The 17,592-nt window shown below is 49.0% G+C and overlaps 2 protein-coding genes across 3 annotated transcripts in view; one reads left to right on the forward strand and one right to left on the reverse strand.

Annotated features, from left to right (window-relative positions):
* Positions 1 to 1,118, forward strand: part of LOC128814689 (rho GTPase-activating protein 7-like) — a 46,239-nt gene extending 45,121 nt beyond the window's left edge. The window contains exons 11-12 of the mRNA XM_053990779.1: positions 662 to 740; positions 1,036 to 1,118. Of these exons, the coding sequence (XP_053846754.1) occupies positions 662 to 700 (39 nt within the window). The 3' untranslated portion in view covers positions 701 to 740; positions 1,036 to 1,118. The remainder of the gene's footprint in view (positions 1 to 661; positions 741 to 1,035) is intronic.
* RARS1 (arginyl-tRNA synthetase 1) lies at positions 1,005 to 16,979 on the reverse strand. Of its 2 annotated transcripts, XM_053990781.1 has the most exons (16): positions 16,919 to 16,977; positions 15,375 to 15,474; positions 12,375 to 12,509; positions 11,684 to 11,872; positions 8,344 to 8,455; positions 7,248 to 7,348; positions 6,703 to 6,824; positions 6,261 to 6,381; positions 5,855 to 5,984; positions 5,424 to 5,528; positions 4,391 to 4,569; positions 3,939 to 4,048; positions 3,216 to 3,321; positions 2,329 to 2,501; positions 1,493 to 1,740; positions 1,005 to 1,152 (listed from the first exon to the last, which is right to left on the reverse strand). In XM_053990781.1, the coding sequence occupies exons 4-16, from the start codon at positions 11,834 to 11,836 to the stop codon at positions 1,043 to 1,045; spliced, it is 1,770 nt and encodes a 589-aa protein (XP_053846756.1). In that variant the 5' UTR covers positions 11,837 to 11,872; positions 12,375 to 12,509; positions 15,375 to 15,474; positions 16,919 to 16,977; the 3' UTR covers positions 1,005 to 1,042. The 2 variants fall into 2 exon arrangements, with proteins under 2 accessions (XP_053846756.1, XP_053846755.1); XM_053990780.1 differs by lacking the exon at positions 15,375 to 15,474 and having other exon boundaries at positions 16,919 to 16,979.
* Between the last annotated feature and the right edge of the window lie 613 nt (positions 16,980 to 17,592).

Below are 17,592 nucleotides of genomic sequence, written 5' to 3' on the forward strand. Positions count from 1 at the left end.
TGCAGGTGGGGGACAGGGAGCACAGCACACGGCCTGGGCAGCTGGTGCCATGACGTGGCTGTCGCCCTGCTGTCACTGTGGCACCAGCGCCAGGCCTGCTGGGTTTGTGGGCAGTGCTCAGCCATCGGGAGAGTGCGTTTGCACAGGTCTGCACTTGCTGAAGTGCCAGCTGCTGCCCACCACAGGAGGTGCTGGACACTGACCAGCAGTGAGAGCCAAGCCCTCCCCAGCACTCTGGGCATTCAAGAATCTGATACCAATCTCTTATCTCTCTCTCTCTCTCTCTCTCTCTCTCTACATATATATATATATATATATATATATATATATATATACACACACATGCATATGTCAGTGAGCACCTGCATCAATGCAACACCTTCTCTCCAGTGGTACCACAGCAGCATTTTTGTGCTGCTTTAGGACTCTGGAAGTTTTCTTAGGAGGCTTACACCAGAGCCTCCAGCAAAGCCCAAGGCAAAGGCACAAGCTGTGGCTCCTTGTAGTTGCCCATGAATGATATGCACTGCACAAAGAGGTTTGCAACTCTGTAGGGATTCAAAACATTGCTGCTGAGGGGAAAGGCATTTCCCTTGTGTTTTCTTCAGAGGGAATGTAGTTTAACTGATCTGCTCCTCCCCTGGGCTTCCTGCTCCTCCAGGTAAAGCTGCTGCCTGCCTCCCCGTGCCATCACAGATGACATCAAAGGCTGGGTGACCTGCACATACCTGGCACCTAAGGTAAAGTAGATGGAGGGAGTATGGATCAGAGTATTGTTGGCTCTGGGAGTGTGGGTGGGTGGAGGGTTTCCTGGACGTACCTTTGGGTGTTCTGAATTCATGGGCTTTGGCTCCTGCACTGAGAATTGCTCTGAGCTGTGCACAGCCACTTGTCTGCCTCTGTATCTGCAGCTGCTGAAACCACACTCCTTTTCTCTCCTTTTTCTTCCCCCCTTTGCTTTTTTTTTTCCCTTACCACAATCCCACTCAACAGAGACAACTCCAGTTGTTTAGTCCCTTTATTGTCATTCCACAGGGAACTGCTACATCCTCTGCACAGGCTTAATCCCCAGGATGTCGAATCCTTTGGCCATGACGGTGGCAGTGGCTTCGCACAGCAGCAGCCTCCACATGTTCACCTTCACTATCTGGCCTGGAAAACACAGACAGAGGAGCTGGAGTAGCTGCTCAGAACAGTACCTTCCCCAGGGGAAGCCCCTCCACCCAAAACCAGGCTCTGGACTGCCACATGGAATCCTTCCTGCTCTCCCCAAGCCGGGCAGACTGAGCACCCCTCCTGCTTCCTGGCTGCTCCCAACTCTACTCAACCTTCCTGCTCAGTCATAACACAGGCTCTGCCAGTCTCTGTCAATCCTCCCACATGGACACAGGAGTGTGACAACAGCCTTTCCAACACAGGGTAACACCCTGGGGACGGATGTAACCACAGGATGTGCCACAGGCACACACAGCACCCCATGGCCAACACTCACCAGTCTGCCTGTCCTTCTCAACGCAGTAGCAGCTGTCGTAGAACTCGGTGAAGGTGGTGGCCAGCTCATACAGGTAGTCACAGAGTGTGTGCAATAACAAGTCCTCCAGGATCTTCTGCAGGATCTCAGGAAACCTCAGGATGCACTTGCCCAATTTCCACTCCTTTTCATGGTCAAGGACAAGCACCTCCTCCCTGGCTGCCTTCTGCAGCATCTGCTCATCGATATTGGCCAGGCGAGCGATTGCCCTGGAATGGTCCAAACCAGAGTCTGCTTGTGAGGGTCCCACTGCCCAGCCTGCCCAGGGCTGGCCTGGTCACCTGCCTGGCCTGGCTCAGGGCTGATGGCCTCCCTTGCCCAGTCCTGGGTGACCAGGCCAAAGAGGACAGTCAGCCCTCGATCCAGGAGGGCACTGCAGAGGATCAGGGAGGGATGGGCTCTAGGCACCTGCATCAGCAACGACAGCTGATACTTCCAAGCAAACCAGGGCTCAGGGTGCCAGAAAAACTGGGGTGTGGCAATACCTGAGCTGAGCAGCTGCTGGAACACAGATGCATCCTTTTCCAACCACTTAAATCCTCTGCTTATCAGGAACTCCCACAGTTCCCTCCCTGGGCTGTATGTCACACAGAGGAGCTGTTTCACGTGGCACTGGACACATAGTGTGCAGTGACAAATAAAATCTTGTCTGTGGTGCATACCGGTGTAGCTGGTTTCTCTTAGCAAACACCCCCAACAGCATTGATGTGACTGTCACCCCTTTGCCCACATGTCCCTTTGTGACAGATGCAGAGAGCACCAGCACCAACTCCTGCAGCTGCCAGCACCCCACGCACCTGATCCGTGTGAAGGCATAGAGCAGATAGGCAGCTGTGTTCCCTCGGTCATCCAGCATCTTGTCAAAGGAGAACACGTAATCATTGAGTCTGTTGTGGGACAGATCTGCGTATTTAATGCATCCAAAAGCCACCGACGTCTGGGCAGCTTTCAGCTCTTCTGGCGTCAGGACCTGGTGCAAGTCCCAAACAGGCAACAGTCAAGAGGAAGAATGAAGCAAAATGACAGCCCTGGCCTCTCAGCAGGGCTCAGGAGGAGAGCCCAGGCTGCTGAGGGGATTTACCCACCTGGTGCTCAGCTCACACACACCTCTCTGCTTCAGGGCACCAGACAACCCCACAGCCACCCCTCACTTCTGCTGCAATCCACTGGCACCACAGCCCTGCCCAGGTTAGGGCTGACTCCCTCTTCTGACAGTCCACAGGACCTCTGTGCCCCACAACCTGCCAGGTGTGATGTGCTCTGCTCCTGCTCCTTACATGTACACAGAACACATGTTGGTCCTCCTACCCTTACGGAGCACTCTGGTCAATCCAAACACGTACAAACCCCTGTCTGCTGGAACAGTGGCAGCAGGGCAGAGCACTTTGTGCCTGACTCCTGTGAGCCCTTTAGAGATTTTCAAGGTGTTTTTTTTTCCTTGCTTCCTCGTGTTCCCGTTTAAAAAGGGACTTTTTGCTTTCACCCTACGCTACCCTTCCCAATTCCACTGCCTCACACTGTGCTTGGACAGAGTTTGGTCCTTCTATCACATTCCATGTCCACACTACCCAGTTCTCTGCAGGCAGCAAACCAGACAGAAATCTCATTAAGCAATGCAGAGTCCCTAAGTCTGTGAACACATCTGGGAAGTTCTCAGGAAAGACAAGCAATTTGTCACAACTACCTTGTCCCGTTCCTTGTCTTTCAGCTTGTCCATGGCTCGTTTCAGCCCTTCCTCCAGCAGGTCTATGAGACGCACTGTGTCCCCTGAACGAGTTTTGAACTTCTTCCTGAAAACACACAGCCAAAATGACCACCTGCATAAGAGGCAAAGCACTTCCACCCTCTGCCTAGTGCCCAGCAAGCTTAGGAAAAAAAGCACATGGCAAATCCTTTTGTATTGAAGGAATTGCCATCACATGGACAGCTCCAACACTAAGAGAGCACCCACAGCAGGGTCAGCAGGAATGGCCAGGAAGGATTCAACAGTCAGAACGGTCCAGTTCCAGACATTAAGCTGCACACAATACCAGTACCAGACTTTTCCCAACTTTTGTTTCATCTACCATGAAAGAGGTAGAAAGTAAAGAAAATCATGGCCTTTACCACTGCCATCTCCCATGAGCTTCCACCAGCCAATCCAAGTGCCCCTTGCCAAATGCCAGGCAGCAGGAGCCAAGCTTGAGAGGGAATGTGACCACACAGAAGTGACTGTGTGGATCAAGGACAATGACACAGAACACAATGACACAGTTACAGGTAACAGCACAGGAACCAGTGCTTTCTTTTGGGGTTTTCTTGGTGTGCCATATACATACTTGTCAATGAATGAGGGCAAATCTCCTGCATTCATCCAAACTTTCTCTCCAAGGTACAGACAGAGGAAAAAGTACACCCAGACACTTACTTGTCTTCTCCCAGCACCACTCCAAAGGCAGCATGGGCCACTCTGGTGACTTTGGGATCATACCAGCCAATCATCTGTCCAGCTGCAAACACTGTTTGGAGATGCACAGACTGCAAGAAAATAAAATACCAACAACTGGTTCTCAATCCACTCCTCCAGCTGCAGTTTCTTCATAGCTTTATCCTAGTCACAATGATGCTCTCACAGTAAGACTTAAAGTGTTTCCAGTTCCACAGACAAATTCTCCTTTGAGAAGTTCATCCTTTCCAAGAGTTTTCCAGCTCTACAGAAGCAGCAACTGGCAAATTCCCATCACTGCTCAGATAAGGAGTAAATATACCAATCACACTAAAGACCCTGTGGTGTTCTACCTGTGTTACTGTTGCATCCATCACTTCACACACTTTGTGCTGACCAGCACCAACAGTTCCAGCAGAGGGTGCTGAACTCACCTGGCCACTATCAACGACATAGATGAGGATGTCCCCCTTCTCTTCACACAGCCTGTGCTTCAGAGCAGCCAGGTCTGAGGTGTCATACGTGTAACCTCCGTCCGATTTCATGATTGTCAGCGGGACAGGGAAACCCGGGACGAACACGACCTTCCGGCCATCATCAACCTGGACAAATCCTGACAAAGCAATGAAAAACATTCTGTGCTGAATCACACCAGGGAGGTTCTGGGCAAGCAGCAACACCTCCCTTCCCTGCTGCTACCAGGAAGAAAAGGCCACACACTCACATAATAAATATATGAAAAGGCCTACATGAGAACTCCCTTGTCAAGACAAGTCCCATTCTGTACAGCACTTCCAGAACTAAGCAGATCTGCACAAATGTGGCCTTGCCAGGAAAGACCTAATTTAAAAACTCCCATCACTTGCATCCAGATCTTCCTGTACAGCCACAAACCCATCACAAAATATGGCATTAAAGGCAACACAAACTATACAGTGGCATGATGAGGACTCTGCACAGAGTCTTTCTGAGGTGAGACTGTCAGAACACTTCAGATGGTGAGACTCAGGAACTGCAAAATCCAGACAGGAACACATAAAACCAGAGACCTTTTATGCTACATTTGGCTTCTTGCCAGTTTCAAAGTCAACATGATCCAAAAATCCCACTGTCTTCACAGAGATTTCTCCAAGTTCCCATACAGTCACAACACTAAGACTGGGAAGTCTGTCATACATTACTCCTTGCCTGTGTACTCAGAATATAATAAATTCCAGTAGTATCCTGTGCTACTGCCTACAAATGTCACAGACAAACTGCTTTTGATGTCAGCAAGAAAGATTCAGGCTTTCTGGAATGAGGAAAAGCCAAAAAATACCCTCTTAGGAAACGTGGCTGAAAAAAAAAGCAAACGTGGGGAAGATGCAACTTGAAAAGCATCAGCCCTAAGCCCTGCTGAGCAGGATTGAGGCTACCATGCTCATCCTCACAGCTACAGAACTTCTGACCCGACACCAAAAGCCTCACCTTTATCTTCAAATTCTTTCACAATGTCTTTCATCATCTCATGGTAGAAGGATTCCCCTCTCTCTATGAGTGTGATGTCCAAACAGTTGTAGATTTTCTGGAATTCTTGAGGGAAACAGAACATAACACTTACATTAAAGGCACACAGTGGGAACCAGTGGCATGTTTAACAGTGGGTACAGCAGGGTCAAAAAAGCATTATCCATTTCTTGGTCAAGGCATCAGACTAGGACTCGGGAGACAAAAGACTTAGGTGAAAGTCTCCACTTAAAGAGAGCCCAGTACTTTGGTTGTACTGTCTTTTTGCTTTCAGCTTCTCTTAGCAGTGTGGCAGTGATTTTCAAGGGAAAACAGAAGGGTGTGCTCAGACATAAAGTGAGGAAAGCCACACTGTTCTACAGCTGAGACATGATTCCAGATGTGGCAGTCACCTCTGCGTGACACGTCACAGATGAGATTCCAGGCTTTAATGAAGTCGGGGTTTTTGCTCTGCAGCAGCACCACACATTGGTAAGCTCGCTTCTTAAATTCCTCCTCTGTGTCAAACCTCTGCTTGGATTCCTGCAGGGAAACATATGGAAAAGCACTGCTTTCTCCCCTGAAACAAACCACCACTCCTAAAAGGCCCTCCAAGTATGCTTATCTCAAGACAGAAAGGCTGTGTGCTTACAAAGGCCTTTGATTATGCCCCATACAGACAGTTCAATACCAGATATCACAATTCATCACCCCGTGGCTGGTTATCACAATAATCTATTAACAGTGACTTAATTCTTTCATTTCTCCAAAACCACACTGCAATTTGTAAAGCTTCTCAATCTGCTTTGCTACGCATACCTTGTAAAAAGCTTGGAGATCCCCAATGGGAGGAGAGACACTTAAGTAATCCGGAAATTTGTCCTGGAGGTGAGCAATGAGCATTCCAAACTGGGTGCCCCAATCTCCTAAATGGTTCAACCTTGGAGCAATTGAAGAGGACAATAATAATCATCTCTGAAACATATGCTTTAAGATACACACATTTTTAAAATATATATTCTAAAAGAAACACACATAATACCAGAAACCAAGCCCAGACAAGCTCCCCAATTTCACTGCACTGAAGCTGCTGCCCACCTTGATTCCTAGCCTTGCTGCATTTGTTCAGCTTAGTATCTACTACCCATAAAGGGTTATTTGCTATGTGCTTATAAACGAAGACCAATACAGAGCAGAACAGAGAGACAGGGACTGTACAAACAGCCCAGCAAGCCCACCACACCCAGCCACTGAGCCTCACCTCAGAACATCATAACCCACGAACTCGAAGAGCCGGCACATGCTCTCCCCGATGATGGTAGAGCGCAGGTGGCCAACGTGCATCTCCTTTGCAATGTTGGGGGAGGAAAAATCCACCACCACCTTGGGCACAGAACCAAAGGAACACATGAATAAAAGGCCATTACCACACCTCGTGTGTTTGATCTGGGTTTTGTTAGGGGGAGCAGTGGGAACAAGAATCACCTCTGCGGACCCTCAGCAGGAACATCAGAGCGAGCGTTGCTGCAGCCCAGCTGAGGGTCAGGGATCACTCCCAGACTGACCTGGGCATGCCCCACCCCCAGGGAGCCCTGTCCCTCAGCCACCAGAGACCACAGCAAGTACAAGTGACCTACCCCATGGCCCCCGGTTCCTATACCACATCCCACATGCTCTGCTCTAACAGCCTGCTGAGCTGCTGACATGGACATCTCTTCAGCACATCCCTTCAGGGGGGAATTTCAAAGATACTGCAGTCCAGAACATCTTCCCTTTACCAAGATGGCTGTGTGCTTACTGCTGTACCTTTTTCCTTTTGCCAATAGCTGGTGGTTGAACTCCATTGATCAATAAACTGCTCAGCTGCTTCGACACAAAATCCTTTCTCAAGTGGACATTGATAAAACCTTTGCAGGAAAAAACCAGCAGTGAGTGCTGGGGCTGCAGAAGTGCCTCAGACCGTTTTTTGTTCCCTCCCCCCCTGGATTTCTGTTTTCATGCATCAAGCACAAGAGCACATGAAGTCAGCTTGACAAAATATTTTTCAGTCACAGGACAACAAAGTTGTCACTTGAAGACAATTTCTGTTCCCAGATTAGAAGAGTCTGTTCACATCACTACAGCCCTTACTGCAGGAGTCAGATGCTGCAAGCTACACCATTGACATAACTCCTTTTTGTACACTGTCACTCAACAATCAATTTATAGAAACAATTTTAGCTGAGAAAATAAATAATTTGGTTTCCAGAATGCGAAACCAAATCCTGCTTTATCTTTTTTTAAAAAATTAATATCCTAAAACATATAGTTTCATCTGGGATAATTTATGCTTATGGTATGCCACTGTCTTACTTCTCCTGCTTCACAGAGCCAATGAACAAGCCCTAGCCCTAAAAGGGCTGTGCCATGGGATTTTTGTGTTTATGCTGAAGGCCTAAGGAATAGGACCCCTTGTATTTTTTCCTGGGTCCCTGGGACAAAACAAATGTAGCAATTAATAACCTCAATGCTACTCCAGCTTCTCAGTTTTGAGAGGACAAGGTCTCCTCACCATGCAAGCAACAGCAAGAAGGGCTGTCCATTTTTGCTGTGATTTCATGACTGTGGCTTGATTCCCATCACCAATATTGAAAGAGGAAAAGCTGCTCCCTTAAGGATCAGTGGAAAAATTTCTAATTAAAGGGCTCATGATCATACCTGCCAATTCTAATACAGAAGTAGATTTTCTGCTGCTGCTCAAGTCTGAATGCTACAAAGCTCACCAAGATAGAAGAAGCTAATTCACCATGAAACTGCAGTTTTAAAGCACAAAACAGTAGAACTCAGCTCAGCTTCTCTCTCAAAATATAACTGTCCTTTTTGCTTTGAGATATACAAAGTGTGTAAAATGAAACTATCTTACCAGGACCAGCAATTTCGACCTTCTCAATGCATTCATTGGCAGGAATATTTTTTACTATTTTCTCCGCGATTTCTCGTGGGCTAACCTTCTGTTCCCTGGTTTTGAGCAGTATCTGGAACACAAGAAAGATCAAGTATAATTCAGTCCTCTGAAGCATTCCAGAGAGCAAAACAGAGAGCACAGATACTGAAGCACTGAAACACCCTCATGGTCCTTCAGCTTCATAATACAGAGATACACACAAAGAGAAACATCTCTAGCAAATTTTACAGATTAGATCAGTTCTCCACAGCACAAGCCTGACTGGACCCAACATGTTCACCTCCTTCTGCTCAGAGCAGTCCCTATATCACAAGAAAATCTCCTAGACTATTTTTCAAAACCTGCTAAGTGGTTTGGCAAATTTGTATTTTTCTAAGCTAGTAAAAGGGACAAACGCTTTAAAAATCAACATAGCTGGCACAGTCCTTCAGTGCTTCACAATCTTGTTGATCAGTCTCATGGGTGTCCTCAGCTCTGCCAGCATTCACATTTGAAGCTCTGAACTGTGCCTCCAGCAGATGCTGAGTGTGGTTTCAGAGCAGGTCTGTTTATTTATGATTAAACACAACCAAAGCAAACTGCCTTCAGTCCTGTCTTAGTCTCGAGCTTAATAAATAAATAAATGAATAGATTAATAAGTGAATAAATAAATAAAATCCAACAACCCAAGCAAACAAAGCTAATCCCAGCACTACTCAATTTTCTTCTAAGAGCATCAGAAAAAATGCTGTTAAAGTAGCTCTCCTTTTCCCTTGGAGACATGAGCGGCCCGCTGTGAGGAACTCAACAGGACACAAGTTTAAATACAATGATAGTAACAGAGTGGTTTGAGTTGGAACAGACCTTTGAAGATCACCTAGTCCAACTACACAACTTCCCTGTCCATTCTCAAAGCATCTTCTCACATAGCTTTATGCAAATCTTACAAAAACATCCTTTAGGAGGATTCTCTAAGCTAGCCCAACCCATCCCTTGCAAAACACTACATTCACACTTGTATAGAATTACCACAAGTATTTGTTTCTGAGCACATGATTTTCCAGTATTATTGTGATGTGTTTGAAAACAAGTCCACTGAGGCCACAGAGGTGATGTACCTTTTTGTCAACTCAGAATTTACACTCACTGCTTGTATTTGCTAATTTACAGTCTCCTCTAAAATGTATTTCTACTAAAGTTTCAATTTTCTGTTTAACCTGTCATACACAGGATTCTTACAAGATAGTAAAGGCTTAAAAAGGGCAAGAAAAGCAAACCTCAGTAGCTTTAGTGTTATTCAAAGTGTAAACTACAGGAAAAATAAATGCAAACCCATATTATGGGCAGATTACACCAGATTACAGGCGTGTTATGTGAACCATTCCAGAAATGGTCACCACACTCCTGTTGGAGCTCCTGGCTGAAATACCAAGCATTAATATGCTAATGAGCTCCCAGGAAAACAATAGGCATTTGTGAGGGTCCTTTCCACATCAGTGCGCCTGCAGGGAGAGGCTGCTGCCTGGCACGTACCAGTGCTGCCCCAGTCAGGGCACTTCCCACTCTGCTGGCAGTCCCAGTGACCCTGACCCGTGTTCCAGCTCTGCCCAGGGGACACCCTGGGAAGACCTGCACCACAGCCAAGCCCCTGAAACAGACTGACAGTCCCCAGCCTGCTGCTCTCATCCCCTGGCTCTGCCATGCTGACACACTGCCTGTGTGAGCACGGCCAAACTCCAGCCCAGTGCACAGCCTGCCTGCCCAGGGAACAGACTCCACAGCCAAGCCCAGCACTAGGAACTCTTGTTCACCACCACAGCTGACAACCTGGAACTCGAAAGGCTGGCTGGAAGGGGATCGTTCAGACACGGCGTTATGTGAACCACGTCGGTGCTGGGAAGCCTGGACCGCTCGAGAATCCCAACCGCGACTTAATTGGGGTAATGCGGCGGTCAGAGAAGTGGCAGCGCCCTGAATCCCTGTCAGTGCAGTCACCCAGGGCAGCAGCACAGTGACAATATGCTAATGAGACCGAGGGGAGACACGGGATCTGGGAGGGCAGTTCTGCCTGGCACTGCAGCCCAGAGCCTGCTGCCTGGCACGTATCGTACCCCTGCTGCCCCAGTCACGCTCATTGCACGGGGACGACCTGGGACAGCAGAGTTCCACGAGTGGCAGTGCAAGTTCAGTGTCAAAACTGCCAATCTAATGGGTTAAAAAAGGTGAGTTGACAACAGGAGGTGTAAAAAAAGGAGTTGTTTCTGTCTAGATTGCCAAATAAAAGATCTGTAATTACAAAGTGTCTACTTAGTCACCCACAGGCATCAATGCACTGAAAGTTAGGGCGCTTCAGCACCTAAGCTAGAACACACTACACCTTCTTTCTCCCACACCTCCTGGATTCACTCCAGCACAGTCCCAGCCCACTGAGCAGGCTGAGCAACTGCTGAAGTGTCTCTGATTCTATTTGGGTCCTCCTTGGTCAAACTCCCTGTACCGAGGGAACTTATAAGAGATGTTAAACAAAGGACTGAGCCAGAGGAGTATGAAGGGCAGTGCCTGAGCAGCAATCTACACCTGGCTCGGCTCTGAGAAGGTGTCCTGAGCATGCCCAGGCCTGACAACGCCCAGTGCCTTCTGGCTGGAGCTCAGAGAGAGCAGTTTGGGATGTAAGACATAGGGATCCAAACCCAACAGAGCACACAGGGCAGCACCTGAGCCCCTTTGCTCTGCCATGTGTGTCTGTGAGCAGGAGGAAACCACAGCACCCACAGCAATGGGAGGTGTGAGCCAAGAGGGGAAACTGGAGATGCCCCTTTGTCACCTGCCCTGTGAGAAGGGGGTATGTGCACACAAATGTATGGGGATATTACACTTTCCTGTAACTAAAGAGCAGTTAGAGATATGCAGGTGTTTCTCAACATTTTGCAATTCTCCAGAATCGTGATTTATTGTTTTGCTGTTTTCAGTTCCAAACATACAACTCACTAATTGGTAGTTAATTGCACATCATTAGTAAATCGATGCAGCACTTAAATCCTGATTTGATTTAGATCCCACGAACCGAGCAGTTTTTCTGTGCCACACACATTAACTCTTTCATACCAGGCACCTGAACAGAGGTTTAAAGGCCAGCTCTGTAAAGGCCAATGCTTCCCTTAAAATGCCATTCAAACTCACTCAATTTTCAGCACAGATGCTTGCAGCAAGCCCAGAACAAGTTCCACACTGCAAGTCTCACTGTGCTGTCTATCCCTCAGCTTCCAACAGAAAACATCCCCATTTTTGCTTCTTTGTTGAGATTGTTTACATCACTTACCTGTGATATACCCATGGCACTGTTACACTGGTAGTCCCCAAATTTGGGCTGCTGACTTGGTGTCACCACCAGAGGAGGGTTTTCTAAGTCTGGGTAGGCAGCCTGAATGGCAGCTCCAAAGATCTCCTGGAGACAGCTGTTGATATTAATCATGCTTTTGGTTGATTTACTTCTTTCCTCTTGAAGGCTCTAAAAAAGAAAACCAAAATCCAGAAGGCTAAATTCACAACATCTGAGGAGCTGTTACATCCCACTTTTCTCCTTGGCTGCCTGGCAAAGCACAGCTGACAGATCTGGCTGACACCTCCAGGCACAGGAGCAATGTATACAACATAAAAATCACATGATTTTCCTGCAGAACCTCGCAGCACAAACCTTCCCCTGACCTGCAGGGCTGCATTACTTCTCACACCTGTGCTGGTGAGCCTGGGACAGACCTCAGCTGGGCCACCTGGTTGAAAACTGCCCCAGACATAACCATGTGGGCTCATTGACCTACTGACATCTTCCATAAAACAGGTTTCTGTTTAAGGAACCAAGAAATATCTGATGTGCCACCAATTAAGGTGTCAGAATGCAGAGCAAGCATGCTGTCACACATCAGAGCTGTAACAAACTCACACCATTTATTTAGCTTGTCCTAATGACAACAAAACCCACAAGGTACAGCAATGATTTTTTATTCCCTTACCTTCTTAAGGAAGTTTAACCGGTACTTGAGTTTTGCGTTTTCGTCTCGCAGCCCTTCCAAACTCGGGGAGACTCCCAAGCACCCAAAGTTCTTCAGACACTCAATTTCTGCAGTTAACAACTTGATCTCGTTTTCCTGAAAAGAAAATTGAGCTGTCACACAGTAATTCCTGGAGAGAGGACTAGAGGTCAGGAGCTGCAAGATCTCAGGCACAGTACTAGTTTGCCTTGTAAAGGTAACAGCAGTGACATGTAAGCTGAATAATTCCAAACAATTAATATTTGAAGATTGTTTCTACTTGTGTGAAAAACAAGGATTCTGAAACACTCTTTAAAAAAGGCAGTGAGAAAATAGTCTCACTAATATCGAGACAGAAGTACAAGAAAGACAACAGGACATGCTAATGAGGTGTTCCCCAGTAAGCACTTTCTCCAGCTTTTTTAACAAAGATATCAAATGTTTTGACTCAAAATTCTCTAAAGCCTCCTTTAGCCTGTTTCACCATCTCACAGGCCACAGTTTCAGAGGAGAAAACCACGACTGCTACACAAGCCCAGCAAGCTCAAACCCCACCTAGAGACAAGAATGCCAGAAGTAATGTGCTGCTCCACAGAGGCATTTCTGCAGGGTGCACTCACTTCCACCTGGCCACACAACCTTTCCTGCCCTGTCCAGGAAGGAAATGTATGTCATCTCCCTTAAAAATAACACAAGGCATTCAGGAGCACTTGGGAATTTTAGGAGGGCCTCTATGTTCCAAACACACTTCCCTGTGTCCCACCAGACTTCAAAGCCCCAACTCAGATAAATTTGTCAGCAGCAAAATGGTTCAAAGCTGCTGCAAGGAGCAGGAATCTTTCTCACCCCACACCCTAAAGAAACCAAATAGCTGAAATTTCATCTCTGTTGTCCATCTCTTATCCTCCCCCATAATAGGCTTTATGCCCTGAGCCACAAAGCTGGCTCTGACACAGAATCCTGGAGGCCACTGAAGGTTTGAGGGGCTTGGTGCTGCTATGGAGGGAAGCAGTGAGCACTGCCCACCCTGGCTTGTCACCCCCTTGGCTCCCTCATCCAGGCTCTCCTCTGCCAGCACTTCCACAGCAGGACGCAGCTCAGGCTATTATTGTAGGCCACCAAACCTTATCAAAAAGGGTTCATTTACAATAGCACAAGAGATTTCACTGTGTTTTCACAGCTGTGTCACTGTAAGTTTCAGTGCCATTATTGCTATAAACACCAGAGCAGAGACATACATAACTCATCCCCCCAAGCCTAGAATGTGCTTTAAACATAAGTGCAAAGGTATCTTCAACCCCTAATCAATATAATCTGTAAATTCTGTGTCCACACAGAATTATCTTCCCTCTAGTGAAGTCACCAGCTTCAGGACAGGCCTCCAAGACCCCAAGGAGAGTTCTGCATTGAAGGCAAACATTCTCCAGAACCAGAAAATCACATCCTGCTTTTGAAACTAAAATCCCTGCATGTCCAAGACAACAAGCAGCTCACAAGTATTCCTCCTTGCATTAAAAGATTCCCCCCAACCTATAACTGGGATATTTCAGTACCACTGACAAGCTTTACCAAAGAGGAATAGAGCTGGATTTTCCTGCATAATCACAAACACCTCTGGCCAGCCAAGGGAAGACTCACAGGAGGTGAGATGACCAGTAACCTACTGGAGCTTCTTTCCATACTGTTACACTACAAGTGAGGACAAGGAAAGAGGTTTATCCATGTGCATGGTCAGAAGCCAGAACCACAGTGCCCAGGAATCACTGACCTCTGGGCAGACATCTAGCCCAAAGTGCTCTTACACGGTGACTGTAATCACTTGGATTTGGCCAGGAGATAAAACCTCTAAAATACTGCCACAGTTCAGCAAGGCTCATCTACTTTTTTCCCATGACTGCATCAAACCGGCAAATTCACAGCCCTGGCACCTGGAGGGAATTGGGATGGCCCCATTTCAGATGTGACCAAGCCCAGACTGTCACATTTGTCTCTCCTCTTCTTCAGAAATTTCCAGCAGCAGTCCTTATGTTGTTACTCGAGTGTGAACTGAGAGCAAAAAGTTTCACCATGGTGGCCCAGCTGCCTACCCCAGTGCTGCCATTTCAGTCTCCCTTTTATTGTGCTCATCAACAGCTTATACAAATGATGAAATGAAGTTTTCATTCAAAAGGACCCAGCAGAAAAGCCTGAACTCAGCAATGCTTACACTGGGTTCCAGAACTGATGGGGCTGAGATCCCAGCAGCTGGACTGGGACAGCCACACAGCTGAGAACAGCTTTCATCTCCAGACTGGCAATATTCTGGAAACACCACTCACCACTCTCCTCTCTCTGGTGACCAGTGACAGGAAAATTAAACGAAGCTGTGTCAGGGGAAGTTCAGACTGGTCCAGAAAGGTTCTTCACTGGGAGGGTGCTGGTGCACTGAAACAGGCTCTCCTGGGATGTGGTTGTGGCACCAAACCTGTTAGGGTTCGAGGAGCATCTGGAATATGCTCTTAACAATATGGTTTAGTTTCAGGTAGTCCTGTGAGGAGTGGGGAGGTGGACTTGATGATCCATCCACTTGATGGTCCCTTCCACCCTGAGGTATGCTATGAGTCTGTCACCCCCACACCCATAACCATGTTGATGAGCTAGCCTGGAAAAAAGGTCTTCAGACATTTACATCAGAAATGCTTGTTACCACAGGACCCTGTGGTAACCTAGCAACGATTGCTAGATGTTATTGAAAGGATATTATGAATGCTACGTTCTTCCTAAAAAACAAACTACTCTACAAAACTACAGCTAAGCCTTGTAACAACTCCTCTCTCATGGTACCATCCAAGTGAGGAAGGGAAACAATGCCAATACACCTCTGATAGAAAAGATGTGAGACTGAGAAAAGGAAGGAAAAATCTGCTGTTCAGGTCACAAGTGTCACCTCCTGGTTTATTCTACCTGCACTGTCTAGCACAACTTGTCAGTAAAGGGTCATACCTGATGACCACCTCATGAGGAGCTGTGGGAATTACATGAGGCCATGCTGACATCTCCAAGGGCTCTTTGCTCAGCTGAGTACTAGAAATCTTCCCCTCACCTGTGAATACAAAAAAACTACAGCTTTTTCAAAGGACCACAATCATCCTTACATTCTCCCTTAGCACATAAGACTATCTTCCAAGAACCCTGCTTGAGCAGGTGGGTAACATGAAACTTGCACAGGCTTCTGTCTCTGGGCTTTACTATGACAGAGCTTTTCTCCATCAAAAGAGAAAAATCATACACGAGAGAAAATGGTCTGAGAGAGCATGGCAAAGGGAGCAGAACACCTCTCTTCCTTCCTCTCCTTGCCTCCTGCTCAGTTTTATCTCTGCTCCTACTCTGCCAAGCCCCGCTGAGCCAGCTGAGCACACACTCTTTGTTGGGTTATTTTCCTGCAGGCTGGATCCCCACAGGCTCCAGGGCATGCTGCAGCTGGAAACAGGGAGCATGTGCCTGGGAGTGACAGGCAGAGTGAGGCTCAGGAATTCTGCATGGCCTCCTGCAGCCTCCTGGAGTTGGAGCTGAACACTCCTGCTCTGCTTCCAGTGCCTGGAATCTGCTTATGGACTACAGGTGAAATAGCAGTGACAGCAAAGGGAGAGCCACCTTGCCAGAATACCTGAGATGTCCTTCCTCTCCTAGCAGCAACAAAGGAGAAAGGGAAAATCAAAGGCAAGAAAGAGGTGCAGAGATTCAAGTGCCAGATTTATTATCTCAGTGCCTGTGTTTCCTGCAGGAAACGCACCCAAAAGTTGCTAAAGAGCACACAGGTATGGCAGGCAAAAACCCAAAGGCCAAAGTCCAGAAGCTCTCAGCTGGCTGCTCCTGAGACAATGGGCAAGGTATGAGAAGCGACCCTGGAGGAGTCAAAGCCGCCTCTGCACTCTACTGTCAGTACCCGTCACTGACTAGGACAGACCTGGCAGTTCTATTTTTTATTATTATCGTCACTGAAAAGGCAAAGGATCGCCACCGTCTTTTCCCAAACCTAAGCAGCTTGTGGCCGCAGCAAAGCTGTTCGAGGAGGCCAGCGCGCCGGCAGCGCATCCCTCCCTGGCTGCCAGGGCTCCCGGGCCGCCCCGGCCCCGCCGGGTGATCCCTGCCCGGCCAGAGCACGCCACAGCTCGGGATCGGGCGGTGACACCAGGCCGTGCGGGGCCGGTTCCGCTGACTGCTCTGGGAAGCTTTTTCGGAACGCTCCCGCCATCCCGCCCTCACGCCCAGGGTGTGAGACGGGGCAGCGCTGCCCTCAGTCCCGGCAGAGACGGGAGCAGCCCAGGAAACGCTTCAGCGCTGCCCGCTCTCCGCCTTCCCTTCCGAGGCAGACCCGCCCGGGGCTCCGGGCACTGCGCGGGCTTCGGTACCCGGAGAGCGCTCCCGGGGCTCGCCCGCCACCTGCGCGCCGCGGAGCCCCGCGGCTGTCCCGGTCGGGGCCGTCCCGATCCGTGCGGTGCCGTGCCCAGCTGTCCCGTCCCGTCCCGTTCCGCCCGGCCCCGCACCTGCCGCGCCAGCCTCGCCGCGGACTGCGCCACGCGCGCCTCCATCCTCGGGCGGCCGGAACCGGGATGGCGCCGCGGGAAGCGGAAGGCGGCGGGAGCGGCGCGGCCGCGGCGGCAGCGCCCCCGGGCGGCGGGGAGGACCGCGGCGGGCGGCACGGCGGGGCCGGGAGCGCTGCCCTGGGAGCGGGGGCGGCGTGAGGGGAGCGGCAGTGGGGAAAGGGAAGGGGCGACAGCACCCCCACACCCTCCCTGAGCCCCGCATGCCGTGCCACCACCCAGCACACTGAAACGTGTCCCAGCCCCAGCAGGTGGGTTCAAAACGGGCAGAGGGAGGGAGCGGCTGGAGCTGTGCCACGGAGGTTTAGGCCGGAGGTCAGGGAGAGGCTCTTCCCCCAGAGGGTGCTGGCACTGCCCCGGCTCCCCAGGGAACGGGCACTGCCCCAGAGCTCCAGGAGCCTTTGGACAGCGCTGCCAGGGATGCCCAGGGTGGGATTGTTGGGGTGTCTGTGCAGGGACAGGGCCTGGGCTGGGTGATCCTTGTGTGTCCCTTCCAGCTCAGCATATTCCATGATTATATGAAATGTGTCCATTACAGCATCTCTTGTGACAAGATGTGAAAAGTGTATGCTTCCAGCTGGCAACACAAAAGAACCCCAGTTAGGTGCCAGGGGATG

The sequence above is a fragment of the Vidua macroura genome, chromosome 15, assembly GCF_024509145.1.
Source record: "Vidua macroura isolate BioBank_ID:100142 chromosome 15, ASM2450914v1, whole genome shotgun sequence".
NCBI classification, from domain to species: domain Eukaryota; kingdom Metazoa; phylum Chordata; class Aves; order Passeriformes; family Viduidae; genus Vidua; species Vidua macroura.

Excerpts from the sequence above, each read along its gene's own strand:
- RARS1 (XM_053990780.1), bottom strand. The coding sequence starts at position 16,963 with ATGGAGGCGCGCGTGGCGCAGTCCGCGGCGAGGCTGGCGCGGCAG. Across the intron at positions 12,510-16,918 it reads CGGCGAGGCTGGCGCGGCAG|GAAAACGAGATCAAGTTGTT; the intron begins GTGCGGGGCCGG and ends TTTTCTTTTCAG. Across the intron at positions 5,985-6,260 it reads ATCTCCAAGCTTTTTACAAG|GAATCCAAGCAGAGGTTTGA; the intron begins GTATGCGTAGCA and ends GTTTCCCTGCAG.